We start from the raw sequence: 15,017 nt of genomic DNA, 5'->3' as shown, positions 1-15,017 counted from the left end.
GCTGAACATTCAGGGATCTCCGCTGATTTCAGTGGAAAACATTGTGTAGAATACCTGCATATTCTGCCAGTCATGCCAGCAGTACCGCAGAAACGAATAACAGGGTCAGACAGAGCCTAAGCTTCTGCCTCATTCGACAAAGTTTATGACTGCATGACAACTTTCAAATATAGGGAAACGAGGAGAATATATACACTAAGAAATAAAGGTTTAAAATTGAATCCCGAAAGGTTGATGCAAAATCAGCACCCTATGGGTTCAAAATTTGAACCCTGCGGTTGGGGTTCATTTTTGCACCCTGAGGGTTCAAAACTGCACCCCTAGGGTTTCAATTTAAAATTTAGGGGTGTAGTTTTGAACCCGCAAGGTGCAAAAATGAACCCCAACCGCAGGTTTCAATTTTTGAACCCATAGGGTGCATGCTGATTTTGCATCAACCTTTCGGGGTTCAATTTTGAACCTTTATTTCTGAATGTGTACCTTTAAAATTAATTTTAACGTAAATTGTTATTCCTAGTAAAGCGTTTCCTCTCTATTATTTATTTTCATTGTTATTTTATTTATTTATTTATTTATTCCACTTTTGAAATAAATATAATATATATAACAAATGTATTTATAAATGTAGTTTATCGATATCAAATTAACTATCTAACATAAGTATCTAATAAAGGTTTGCCTGAAATCAAATATATTAATAAATATGTTGGGACGTTCCTTTTCTCTTTTTTTAATCTATATTTAAGAAACTTTATTAGCGGATGACACTTCTTACTGATATTTTGACGAAATAGATGCCAACCAATAACAAAATCTGATGTAGCTGTATCATTCTCACGTATTTTGTCAATGTAAAATTGACTAAATTAGAAAATGGAATACGCAACCAATAAAACCACGATGCAACAAACCATGTAATTCTTCGGTAAAAAAAAAAGATTAGACATATATATGACTGTTATTCCTACTGGAACTTACCTTTTTAGCTTTACCACCGTGTACGATACCTATGAAATCAAGTCTACTCTGTGGTATTCTCAACACTTGTTATTCTTTTTTTTTAAGTTCGTGATTTAAAAATCATATTTTGTGACCAGCAAGCTCAATTCCGATCTTGGCTTTTACAAAAATCAAAAGTTATAAATTTATTCATTTGAACTTGCAAGACGAGCTAGGCCTTTAAAACATCATTCATTTACTGATTAATTGATTTACTTACTAAGTAACTAATCAAATCTTATCAAATTAATGTCCAATTCAAATCATGCAAAGCATAGAATATTCATTGATTATTATTTCGGTTAGAGTTTTAACCCTATCGAGGCCGGGGTATTTTGTGAGTTCATATGGCCGGGGGGGGGGGGCGCCCAGGACCCCCCCCCCCTTGAGATCTCGACTGTCGAGATTGATCGCGCCGAGAATCGGCACGCAGGTTGTCTAGGACATAATCTACAAAATTGTATAGTAATTTATTTCATCGAATTGCTATTAAGTGATTATGCTACTTTATACGTAATTAGTATGCAAAATCAGACTTTTTCCTCTTACTCCCTAAATAAAGCTCCAAATGCTCTAATATTTGGTATAGAAATTTCTTGTGGTATTCTCAGCAGGTGTACATGAACAACATTGCGATGTCAGATCAATTTCTAATGTATCATATTGTTTTTGCAATTTCTTATGTATTTCTTTGTTTTTTGACCTTTTGTTTTTCAGTGTCTTTTTTCTATGAAATTTGTTAGGGACTCTTCTGGGATAAAAAAAACATAAAATGAATACATTTAGACCAGCAAAACTCAAAATAATCATACATTTCTGATTTTTGGATGAAAACACAATTTGCATTATTGAGTTTGTACACAAAACCACGTTGATCTCAAAAGTTGTGTAAGACTTGAAAGTAAAAATTCAGCGAACGGAATGGTCAAAAAAATTCGCGCGGCGAAAATAGTGCGCGAATCGTCGAGGGGCCCCCGTCCTAGATAGGGTTAAGACAACTGGGACCTCTTGTCATAGACGCATAACACTACAGTATTGCTCTCAGCACAGTACTCTAATACATGCAAATGTGAGTTGCAAAGCACCTCCCATTGTGCTACCTTGCCTGATAACAGACAATTGAAATTAACTGAACCGATGAATATGGCATTGTCGATAATAGAATATACTTCATACAACTGGGAAATTGATAATACAACTGGGATTTTGATAATCATTTCTTACAGTTCAGTTAGTTTAATGAATAGTGAATGGAGCAGACTCGTCAGCGCTCAAACAACTAACCTGACGAAAATAGACGGTATTAGCTTCCTCTCTGAGAGGTTGAAACAGAGGACGACAGAGAGAGAAAAAAAAAGAAGAAGAGAGGAGGAGAGTGTGTGGGAGAGAGAAAAATCCTGGATCCGTCCCTGATACAGAATAATGACTTTTGTAAATTGCTTGAATGTTAGTCTATATTAAGGCTGTTAATGAAGTAGCGTCGCGACGCTATTTCGAAGGAATGGCCTCATTTGGGAACACATGAAGAGCCAGACATATGCAGCAGTTACTTATTTTGAATTTCGATAATTATACCACGAGAATCTTTCTCTTCCTTTATTTCTCTTTCCCTTTCTCTCTACACTGCAAAAACTCTGGTGTTGATTTAACACCAGCCCGGACTCTATATATGTCCACACCAGAGAAGTGTTAAACAACACCAGTTTCATTTGGTCTAACACAAGATAAGTGTTTAAACAACACCAATTAGTATCAAAACAGCATCGGTTTGATTCCAAACTGGTGTTGTTTCAATACTTCTCCGGTGGAGACGTATAGATTCCTGGCTGGTGTTAAATCAACACCGGAGTATTTGCAGTGTATATACCTTTCATTACATTATGCATAACTCTTGCCCCTTTAATTTTCGTCCCTTATTTCGTCACACCTGCCCCATCTCCCCCCCCCCTTACCAAATGCCCAGTCTCTACTATTACTACTACTACTACTACTACTATACTACTACTTCTACTACTACTACTACTGCTGCTGCTGCTGGTGGTGCTACTACTACTTCTACTACTGCTTCTACTAGTACTACTAATACTACTACTACTACTTCTATTTCTACTACTACTACTACTACTTCTACTACTAATACTACTACTTCTACTACTACTACTTCTACTACTACTACTTCTTCGTCTACTACTATACTACTACTACTACTTCTACTACTACTTCTACTACTACTACTACTTCTTCTTTTACTACTACTACTACTACTTATACTACTACTACAACTACTACTACTTATACTACTACAACTACTACTACTGTCATGACTGTAGCAAGGCTATATAGGGTCGACCTTCATTTATCCTACACTAATGATAGATAGTATAAACAATCACACCAATAACCTGCTCCAAAAAGACATTTTGCTAATAAACTTCAAACATTTTATTACAAATATCCGAAATAATTAGCAACAACACGTTATATAAAGATTGTTTATAAAAAGCATAAAAAGACAGAAATCATCCAGACAGCTTCATGTTTAAAATGAACGTACGTTTGCACAGTTCAACTCAGTATGTTAGGATATTGTCCCTTTTTTTCAAAACGAAATATCTAATGAATAGTCTATAGATTTATGCGATACTTTATATTTCAGATAAAATCGCTCTTATCCTAGGATTCAGGACGAGTAGGCCTATAGTACATAGTTCCATCGGAATGGGGGAAGTCTGGTAGATGCGTTGGAGCAAATCAGTGGCGGATCCACGGGCCGGCTGAGCCCCCCCCCCCCTTGAGAAGCGAAATTAAAAAAAATTGTAATGTGAAAATGCCATTAAAACAGAAGTGTGCCTCCCCTAACCCCTTTTAAAGTGAAGACCATTTTGGGGGAACGAAATACCATTAATTTTTGGTTAGAAAACCTTTTTTTTACTTGTCAATTTTTTACTCAGAAAAATGTGCCCCCCCCCCCCTCCCCCTCTTGGAAAATCCTGCATCCGTCCCTGGAACAAATATAAGGGAGTTTTCGCACAGCTACGTACGGATGAGTCAAGACCAGAGAAATGTATTATCGAATGCCATTCATGACAAGGAACAACTAAGAAGTCTTTGTCGAGAATATATTAATCTAAATAGCGGTTTATTCATTTCCTCTGGACAAACGACATATTGGGGGGTCAATCAATTACCCCGGGATCAATTAACTCCGAAAATTAGGACGAAGTTGATGGTCCCGTTCATCAATTTTCGACAAAGATCTCCCAGCTGTTCTTTCCCATTCGACATTTTCAATACATTGACTGTGTTCTTGCATCTCCGTCAGTCGCCGAGCGAAAGCTCTATTTATCATCATTCAGTCACTTAAATTCTTAAAAAGGTTTAGCCAATATTGGGTAAAATGGGAACATGCATGTTTGTTGGGTATTAATGATACGAAATACGGTGTAAATTTTATGCAATGCTGCGTTGAAATTTACCAATAAAACATGCATTTTGTCCAATATGGGGACAGAATTAATCAACAAACATGCTTGTTCCCTTTCTACTCAATATTAGGTAAATTTTTACTCAATCTTTTTTAGCGTGTCGGAAAACAATTACGATTGGTGACGAGACAGTCTCTCGAATAAATATCCTTAGAAAGGAAACAAAATATTCTGGATTTGCCATTTAAATCAAGCGATCGATATGCAACCTTCGCGTAAGGGAGAATTGAAGACAACAGGGAAAATGGCAGGTTATTTTCTGAGGACAACCGCCAAGATGGAAGTCACGCTGATGACCACGGTGATAAACACTCCCGTAGATGTCAGATGACGGCCACTGTTATATTCTGTGAGGGCAAGGGTAAGATAATAGAATGAATTTAGACATTTTGATTTTGATGTTTTGGTTTTTTTTTGCATTTTTAAAATATAGTCTATAAAGTCATGTGAAGTAAGCGATAAATCATCCAACCGACCATAAGGTAAGAAATTCATTTATTGTCTCCATGAAATAGTGAGAAATTGATTTGACAAATTGGTGGTAAAAAGCATTATTTCGCACAGAAGTAATGCACAACTGATATGGAACAAACAAAAACAATGAATACGTCAGATGAAAGTTAAAACGGAACACGTACAGTGGAGGCAAAAGCAGGGGCACATGGGAGTGCAGGGTGTCGCTCTGTGGTGAGTATAGTTTAAGCCCTGAAAATTACAGAACTACACTCTAACAAACGCTCCATGAGGATAATAATGTGTCCAACCGAAATCGGGCATTTTTATTCATCCAGTGTGATGAACAATTTGCCAATGCTAAAGTAATTAATGCATAGGTTTTAACCTTGCTGGACAATATAATAATAATAACATTTTTTATTGCGCTTAATACAAATGTTTCTAAGCGCTGCATATACTATTACCCCGGTTTTAGCACGGCTATCCTGCTCGGACGCTCGAACATTCAAGGAATTCCTTCCTACCGGGTACCCATTTACTACACCTGGGTCGAGAGTGGCAAATGTAGATAAACGCCTTGCCAAAGGACGCTAGTGCTGTGCTGGGATTTGAACCCCGGACCTTGTGGTTCACAGTCCATAGACTTATCCATTGAGCCAAAACACCTCTATTATGCTTCCCGCATTGGGTAAAATACTTCCCAAAATTGGTAGGACACAATATTACCCTCGTGGTGGTAAAAAGAATTACCCGATATTTTTACAGTGTGTATACTAATAGGTGTGCTTACCTTCCGATGCCGCTCCATCATCAATCACGTGGTATAAGGATATTGTTCCACTCGCTGAACCAGCCACCATCAGTAAAGGTTTCCCCGTTATGCTCTGATCAGCTGGTACAAACCTATTTGAAATATTTCATAATATATCATACTTTTAAAAGAAAAACACTTCAACTGAAAGGGAAGGGTTTTGAAATGTTTTCGTCTAGAATAATTGCAGGAAGCAGATAGATAGATAGATAGGTAGGTATAGGTAAGCAGGTAGATAGACAGATAGATAGATAGATAGATAGGTAGGTAAGTAGGTAGGTATAGGTAAGTAGGTAGATAGATAGATAGATGGATGGATGGATGGATGGGTGGATGGATAGATAGATAGATAGATGGATGGATGATACAAATGCAACTAGTGATTAAAATCAGAGGGGTGACGAGGCGGAATTTTACATGGTTGACAAAAATAAATAAATAACAACAAATTAAATGAATGAATAAATAAATAAATGAATATATAAATAAATTCGATACAGTTCATCGAACAAAAACTCACTCCATATCCTTCGGGTCCAGGTCACCGAGATCCCTGTCGTCCAGCAGCTGGGCGAAGGTCTTCCCCATTCCACCGCGCCGGTGCATGGTCTCGAACTTGGCCTTTCCATTTGCCGTCACGGTGTAGATTGCGATGACGGATGCCCGGTCGACTCCGACGAAGACCACCGTCTTTCCGTTGACGACACCGACTTCGATTGTTTCGCATTCAGGTCCCTGGTTTGGCCAAACATAAGAAGAATATTTGCTGTTTAAGATTTTAAGATGGCTTAAAGGGGAAGTCCAACGTGAGAGTATACCTGGTGGGTGTTTCATAAAGCTGTCCGTAAAGTTACGCACAACTTTGCGCACGACTGGAACATGTTTTTAGGTCCTAACTCAATTACATAGGCATATATCACTTGGCATGAGAAAGGGTTACCAGTCGTGCGTAAAGTCACTCGTATCTCACGAACAGCTTTAAGAAACACCCACCTGCTTTAATATCTTCTTTTCACTCATTGGGGAAATGAATACATCGAAATGAATTGCTATTATAAACAAGTATAATTACTATTGATCCTTGTATATCTGTTCATCGTTGTATAAACATTTATCAATTCAGATATTAATTCCTTCGTTTCTCGACACAAAATTACAGAACCTACCCGGTTATCGGATCGCTTGTCGGCGAGATCACTCGGCATTTCGTTGACTGGATCGTCGGGGTACGTCTCCGAGTTAAAAACATGTGGATACCGCTCCGAGATCTCCCTCTCGATCTCGTCTCCGCTGTCGAAGACGCGCGATAGATCGTCTGCCCGAAGAATGGAGAAGCCCCGACCACCGAAAAAGAATAGGTTTTCAATCTTTCCCTCTTCTGTCGCGCTTAAACCGTCGTACTTGCTGAATTCTAGGCGTCCTGGGGAAAAAGGGAGACAGATGACTTTCTCTTCTTATATTTCTCTTTAAAACATTTTTTAATCAGTCTATCAATTTTAATCAATCAATTCACATTAAACCGATCTACTGTCAGCTAGGTAATTGATCCATCAATCTATCTATATCTATCTATCTATCTGTCTGTCTGTCTGTCTATCTATCTTTCTATCTATCTAGTTATCTATCTGTTTGTCTATCTATCTATCTATTAATTTAATATGTTGTAACGCGCTTTGGGCCATTCATGGGAAAAGCGCTTTATACAAATTTGTTATTATTATTATTATTATATTATTATTATCTATCTATCTATCTACCTTCATATACATTAGTGTCATAGTCCCAAGTACTAATAACACAGTTAAGATTTGATTTAGATTTGAAAGTCCCTGATGATATTCATGAATGTAATGGCGAATCGATCACAAGAAAAGGTTCTGGGGCAGAGAAGGCCTGTTCACCATTGGCTTCTAATGTTAGCAAGCATTTTCTTTCAGAACGGGAGAATTGCGTTCCTTTTCCTGACAGGTAAATTTCTAGCATGTTGATTTGTTGAGACAAAGTGAGGTAATATAGAAAAGAAGAGCATTTCCAATATCGAGATAAAATAAATAAACGTGTAAGCGTGGCGGCAGACTTATGTTCTTGGAATTTTCAAAACTTGTTATAATGACAAATTTGCAGTTTCAAGCTATTGAAATCATTCAATTTAATTGGCTCTTGGTAAACTTAATATTGTGCTACTAATGACAATTTGTCTTTGTGAAGCGGAACTATGCGTGAACAACATGAATTATCATATCATTACTAGTGCCTGAAAACAAAATACAATTAGCAAAGTCGATGATAAACATGATAAAATCAAAGTAGCAAAAATACCCAGTTTTAAGGAATCGTTGAGGTTGTTGATCATGGATTGCGGCATAGTCGAGGCCAGTCGCTTTTCTGTTCAGCAAAAAAACAGGAAATGACAGGGAGGAAGAAAAGTATATAATTATGAAATCTTCCAAATCTGTTTTGGGTTATATACGGTAGTATATAGAAAATAGTTAGTTCTGGGTCATTCTTTCTTTGAAAATCTGTGGCCCCTGAAAAAAAAGGATTGGAAACTTTGGTATAACTTTCCCATTATGGCATTTACATGGTAGCACACTGCAATAACTCGGGTGTTGATTTAACACCAGCCCGGAATCTATATGTGTCCACACCAGAGAAGTATTGAAACAACACCGGTTTGGAATCAAACCGATGCTGTTTTAATACTAATTGGTGTTGTATAAACATTTGGAGTTGGACCGAAACGAAACTGGTGTTGTTTAACACTTGTTTGGTGTGGACATATAGCGATTTTGGGCCGGTGTTAAATCAACACCAGAGTTTTTGCAGTGCATGATGACTCGGTATATTCGTAATCAAGGTTTCCATTGTAATTCCGATAACTCTTAAAGGGGAATGAAACGTTTGGAACAAGTAGGCTTGTGTCAAAACAGAAAAATCAAAGAATAAGAACAAAGAAAGTTTGAGAAAAATTTGATAAATAATGAGAAAGTTATGAGCATTTGTACATTGCAAATCATTAATGCCATGGAGATCCTCCCATTGGCAATGCGACAAGGATATGTAATGTCACATGTGAACAAATTTCCCTTTGATGGACTATAAATACCCCAATGGGGATACAAACCCTTTATCGATAAAGTATTACCAAGGAGTGTGTTGGAAGCTCCTTTTTTTATTTATTACTTGTTTAACAAATTTTCGGCATTACTCCTATTTGGTTAAGATCAGTACGCTCGATCTGTAATGAAAATCATAACATCAGTATGCTCGATCTGTAATGAAAATCATAAGTCAGAAAAAAATGGAACCAGTGGGATTCGAACCTGCCATCTACTGCTTTCCGGGCAGCGACTCAACCACCAGGCTATTTTGGTTCACGGTTAAGCCACGATGAACTGGAATTCAAATACATGTACCCTCGATCCTCTTCTTTCTGACTCATTTGTATTCAAATGCCGTCCGCTGTAGATATCTATTTTTTTCGTCTTGAGTGGTCCACACTTTACAAGCTTTGCTTTTCAGTGGACCACTCCGTTTTTCCAACATTTTTTGATATATTATCTTCTGTATCAGGTGCATATTGTTTATATTTGGTTTATTTGAATATTTATGTCATTTGTATTTTCTGATGTTATATTTTATTTATTGTAATTATTGCTTCTGAATTTTGTTGGAAAAATTGAATGAATGAATGGATAGTAAATTAAGAGGCTTTTATAGAAGGAAATTATAATTTGTTTAACAAATTTTCGGCATTACTCCTATTTGGTTAAGATCAGTATGCTCGATCTGTAATGAAAATCATAAGATCATAAGTCAGAAAAAGGGCTTTTGCACGGACAACCCGATCAGGTGTTCCTACCGGGTACCCATTTACTAAACCGGGGTGGAGAGTGTGAAATGTAAATAAACGCCTTGCCAAAAGAGGCTACTAACTAGTGCAGCACTACTAATTGTGCTGCACTCGACCCAGGTGAGGTGAATGGGTACCCGGTAGGATTAATTCCTTGAATGCATGAGCGCTGAGAGGCAGCTCAAGCTAAAGCCGGGGTAATAATAACAACGCGCCTCGGAATCACTGATCTCTCTCAGTGGGAGAGATCAGTGCTCGGAATAGATTATTTCTAGATAGATGGCGCTATATAAATGCCTATTATTATTATTATTATTATTAACTGCCGCGATGGGAATTGAACGGCCCGGACATTGTGCTTCAAAGTCCGGGGACTCACCTACTCAACCATGTCAACCACAACAGTTATACTTAGGACTTAGGGATACTGAGGGAGTGTACTGAACGAAATCTTAATGACTCCGTATTCAGTTCCAAATTCTTTCTCCTCTTTAGGTTGGCCGGATCATGTCCTGGTAGGTCAGCGTCGAACTTGAACTTCACTGGTTCACTTCTCCAATACTTGTCCAGTCCGTTCTCGAAGCTGTGGACAGTGGGTGCATTTACCAATTCATTACTAAGACTATTCCATGGTTTTCTCATTCTCATGTAAAAAGATTTCTTATGTTTTTCAGTGACTGATCTTGGAATTAATAAAAAATTATCATGACCTCTGGTAGGCCCATTAACCTGACCCAAATCTGGCACTACCTAATGGTCATATCTAAGAAATAACTTGTAAGTTTCAATCTTATCCCCTCGCGCACGGCGGTATGTCAATGTAGAGAGTTTCAGTTGGATCAATCTTTGTTCGTATGGAAGGATTTTTTTGCAACAGGTGCCAATTTAGTGCCCCTTCTCTGTACATTTTCTAATGCATAAGTATGTACATGTTTCTGCATTTCTTATTCAATAAATCAATAATATAAATGTTCCATTAATTGGGGATACAGTTTAAGTATAATACGTGTGAGATGAACAAAGAGATTAAACCACTCCCGCCGGTCCTCTGAACCGCATGAGGTCCTTTGGATAAAAGTCACCATTATGGTGAATCTAGCCTTCATTGTTAACATTGTTAACATGGTTGACTGCTAAGGCAACGGTGCTGAGAAGCCAACCTGGGGAGAGGACGCTTTATCAGATAAGTCCTATTTTATTCGACAGGTTACCATAGGAAATATAATTCTTGGCCAATCGAAATCAAACAAAATTGTTAAGATTGTCAGATGAAAATATGTTTATGAAACGCTCTCCTGAACCAAGAATTCGATGGAAGCAATCAAATGGAAAAGTTGCCATTATAGCACAAAGTAAAATGCTGTCACAAAACAACGCTTTTCACCTTACAGTAGCATGTTAAACGGATTAATCAACCATGGTTAATTTTGTTGTAAATCAATGATAATGATAATAATAATATTCCGTTCTTGTATAGCGCATAACACATTATGAATAACGTCTCTATGCGCTTCCAAACGAATTGGATATTATTACCCTGGCTGTAGCTCAAGCAACTTTCACGCGCTCGGCATTTCAAGGAATAAATTCCTGTCAGGTACCCATTCACCTCACCTGGGTTGAGTGCAGCACAATGGGGATCAATTTCTTGCTGAAGAAAGATTAAGATGTGAACCCACGACCCTCTGTTTCAAAGTCCTGAGACTAATCCACTGGGCCACAACACAACGCTCCAACACTTTAGTAACAATACTTACATTAAGATCTAAGTTTGTTTAAACTGTTCAAAGTGAACTTCTTCGAGGGCTCATAGATAGACTAAACAGCGTTGTACAAAAAAATTAAACAGCATTTTTACTTTGTGACAATATCTATACAAGTGGGTCATGTTACCTAAATCTCAATCGCTTACCTTTGATCAACTTATATCCTCGTTTTGCATCACTCCAGTAACTGCCGTCGAATTTATAATCGAGGTCGCTGCCCTCATCGGCTGTGGCGAGGTAGCCGACGCCGTCGATCTCGAAGTACTTGATAGCATCCGGCATGTAGAAACTCCTTATGTCGAAACCGGTCTGTAGATTGATAGCTGTCCATTCAAAGATCAATAAAAACCTGCATTAAAACCTGGTAAAAACTATTTACACCAAATACTTTTCAAGTATTATTTGAAACACGTTAAGAGGTTTAAATTATACAGTGTTTAATGACTTTGGTGAATGTGTGGGTGTGTGTGTTGTATTAAAGTGGACGGGGAGGGGACATGAAGGCAATGGACAGGGAAATTTATTTCGACTTTCGACGGGAGTCATTAATTTATGCCTATAAAACATTCACAACTTTCCCTTAACCAAACGTATAGAAGGGTTTCAAGCTAATGCAAAAATCATGTTTGTTTCAAGATATCATCTGGACTAATCCCTTTTCATATGATTCAACAGCCGATGACCTAGTTATTATCTAAACAAAAATTTAGCTTTGGACTTCAAACAATTAAGTTCCGGTATGAGACAATTTATCCTTGATTCGAGCCAAGCCAACCTAAAATATGAGTTAATATGATTCAGTATTATTTCAAAGACTTTTGTTATCAATGACTCTGATTTTGTGATGAATGTTGTAATAATTTACTTTAAAAAGTAAAGTTGCGAGCGAGCGAAAATCTTAGCTTTTTGATATAAAATCTCATTCTTTTGACTTAATATTGAGATAATGATACCATATTTCACCCATTTCTCTTCTATTTTCTTTCTTTTTCTTTTCCTTTGTGTAGTTGTCAAATCCAAATCTTAAAACTATAATGACTTTCTTAATATTGAAAGGAATTTCCTCAAACCTTCACCAATATTTTTCGTTATTTTTCTGCTATTTTTACAACAGACTTTTCCTATAAGAGTGAACTTCCCCTTTAATTATCCCAAAATGTATATGTTATTAAAGACCAGCTATATAAACTAACAATGAGGAACCACGCATAGCATAAGCCAATTCGCTTCCCTTTTGGAGGAGCAATCTTATAAATGGGTGATTTCAAGTCCGGTGTTGGCCTCGGTGTTGGTGTTGAAATTTGGATTGCTGCTTCCCCTGGCTCCAAAACTTATTCAGAGTTTGCAAAACTGATCCAGTTTACATTATTAACACCTCAACAACCAGTGACTTACTTTTCAGGACCATCTTCATTTTATGTTTGGTGTTATAATCGTGTAAAAATTGACCTAACACCGACACTAAAAGGTCAACACCGTACTTGATACAATTTTTTGTGTAAGAGGGTTCATGCACGTACCGTCATCTCTATCGGTGGTGTCTAGCATGAGGTTCAACCAGCTCTTGTTACCAAGGGGAACAATCTCTGCAATCGATTCGGTGTCAAGATCCAAAAGCGCAATCGCATTGTTTTCCTAAATAAATATTGATGAAAAGAAATAATAATGGTAATAATAATAACATTTTTAATATAAAATCTTTATTGAAATGGGTGTATCCATTATTTTATAAGAATAAACGTTTAGATTTCACTACCATTTTTCTGTTTCATACCATTTGATAAACATTACGTGTGAAGATATTATGAACATTGTAATAAACCCTCTCTCTACATTTTTTAATATTATACTTATTATATACTTCATTTACATTTTATTGTGTTCGAAAATTTAAAAAGTATTATATTAGGCTACATATAGTATAAATATGCACATAGTTTACATCATACGAAGAAATGCCAGTAAAATTAATTGGTTTCTGTTTATGATAATATTTATCAAATATTGCATGATGTATGTTGTTTCCATCTTTTTTGGTGTATTCTTCAGTTTTAAGAAAAATGCAACATCAATATTTAATGTTATATTATCATCTAAATGTACAGTAGCGCCGAAGTAGAGATAAAGTCTGGGCATTAAAAAATACTTTTGTCAAGATTCAAAATCTGAATTTGTTAATTCTGGTGAAAATAAAAATAGAGCATTAGTTGAATTCGTTATTATTTTTTTATTCAGTTTTTTAGGCCTGCTTTACAAAAGAGCCCTGTAGACAGAAAGATTTACAAAAATAAATGAAATACAAGTTATATAAAGCAATATGCAGTACACAAACAACATAACAAATCGATGCTATCACATTAAATGAATTGAAACAAAAATTAAAAACCTAGATTAACATCAAAAGACAGTTTAAAATACAAAGGATATCATAGAGATAAAGGAAATAACTTTAAAAATATGTGACTGATATCAAAATAAGTAAGATTAATACGTAATTTATAAAACTTACAATTTATAAGAGAGTACAAATTATGAATATAAAATGGCATAAAGCGCAATAGCATATACAAGGAGAAATACAATCCTGCTGTTAATCTTCGAATAAGAAATCAAATTGCGAATATGTGAACATACCTGCAGGTTGATATATGCAACATTATCACGAGGGTTAATGGCAATGTACTCGGGCTCCACGCTCTGCGAAAGAGTCTGCTCGGAGTAGTTCGTATAGCGACCATGGTACGGGAAACGCACGCCGAGGTCCATATATTTTTGTTTTCTGTAAAATGCATTTTCATCACGAATAAAATATACAATTTAAAGCAAGTATTGAGATGTTCGATGGTTGCATCAGGGACACGTCCCTGGTTGCATTGACCAGCTGGTTAAATCAGGGACGTGAGAGGGAGATGTTTGTAAATGAAAATCAATGGATCATACTTGCGAGATTTTGTTTTTAATATAATAATTATTTTTTTCAATTTTCTCATATCCCTTCCATGGAATGTTCAAGGCACCTAACAACTCAAATAAAGAAAATTGAAAAACAACAAGATGCAAATTTTAATACAATTATTTGTGAAAGGACATACGATAGGTTTTCAAGTTTCTTTAGAGTAATTGAAGGAAAGATGAGAATTGAATTACATCGGAGAGTGTTCCAGAGACGGGGTGCAACAAAGAATATTCTATCACCCCATATCTAAATATTATAAACAGTCCAATAACGCCTAAAATGGATATGAAGACTTAGATTTGTTTTTCATATACAGAAAGGGACTGAAGTCCATTTAGATTATTTAAAATCGATTAAGAATTATTTCATAATCAATTTCGACATCATAGGACGTTTGCAGTCAATTTGACAGCTAAATTCGTATCAAATGTTTTAAAACTTCAATAAATTAATCGAAGATGTGATCTTTAATCAATATCAAAATTTGTTTAAGAATTCGAATTAAAATTCGAATTATTATCATTGTTATTATATAAGATCAATTTTTGATTAATTTCATGTGTGTTTGATAATGTTAGATATATAGAATAATGAAATTGATTTTTTTAAAGAAATTGATAGTAAAAATTTAGTCTAAAACCAAATTAATCTCAGTTGAGACGTGATTCATGCAAGCTATTTAGCGTACTGA

General features: G+C 36.2%; 1 protein-coding gene across 1 annotated transcript in view; it reads right to left on the bottom strand.

Annotated features, from left to right (window-relative positions):
- Window positions 1-3,436: 3,436 nt before the first annotated feature.
- LOC121428121 (mesenchyme-specific cell surface glycoprotein-like) overlaps window positions 3,437-15,017 on the bottom strand; it is a 19,480-nt gene continuing 7,899 nt past the window's right edge. Inside the window, exons 5-12 of the mRNA XM_041624712.1 lie at window positions 14,005-14,149; window positions 12,891-13,005; window positions 11,517-11,693; window positions 8,071-8,136; window positions 6,918-7,171; window positions 6,272-6,486; window positions 5,731-5,843; window positions 3,437-4,831 (exon numbers count right to left, since the gene is read on the bottom strand). Of these exons, the coding sequence (XP_041480646.1) occupies window positions 4,737-4,831; window positions 5,731-5,843; window positions 6,272-6,486; window positions 6,918-7,171; window positions 8,071-8,136; window positions 11,517-11,693; window positions 12,891-13,005; window positions 14,005-14,149 (1,180 nt within the window). The 3' untranslated portion in view covers window positions 3,437-4,736. The remainder of the gene's footprint in view (window positions 4,832-5,730; window positions 5,844-6,271; window positions 6,487-6,917; window positions 7,172-8,070; window positions 8,137-11,516; window positions 11,694-12,890; window positions 13,006-14,004; window positions 14,150-15,017) is intronic.

The sequence above is a fragment of the Lytechinus variegatus genome, chromosome 14, assembly GCF_018143015.1.
Source record: "Lytechinus variegatus isolate NC3 chromosome 14, Lvar_3.0, whole genome shotgun sequence".
Lineage (NCBI taxonomy): Eukaryota > Metazoa > Echinodermata > Echinoidea > Temnopleuroida > Toxopneustidae > Lytechinus > Lytechinus variegatus.
Note: the sequence above shows the minus strand (reverse complement) of the source record. Positions and strands in the feature narration are given on the sequence as shown.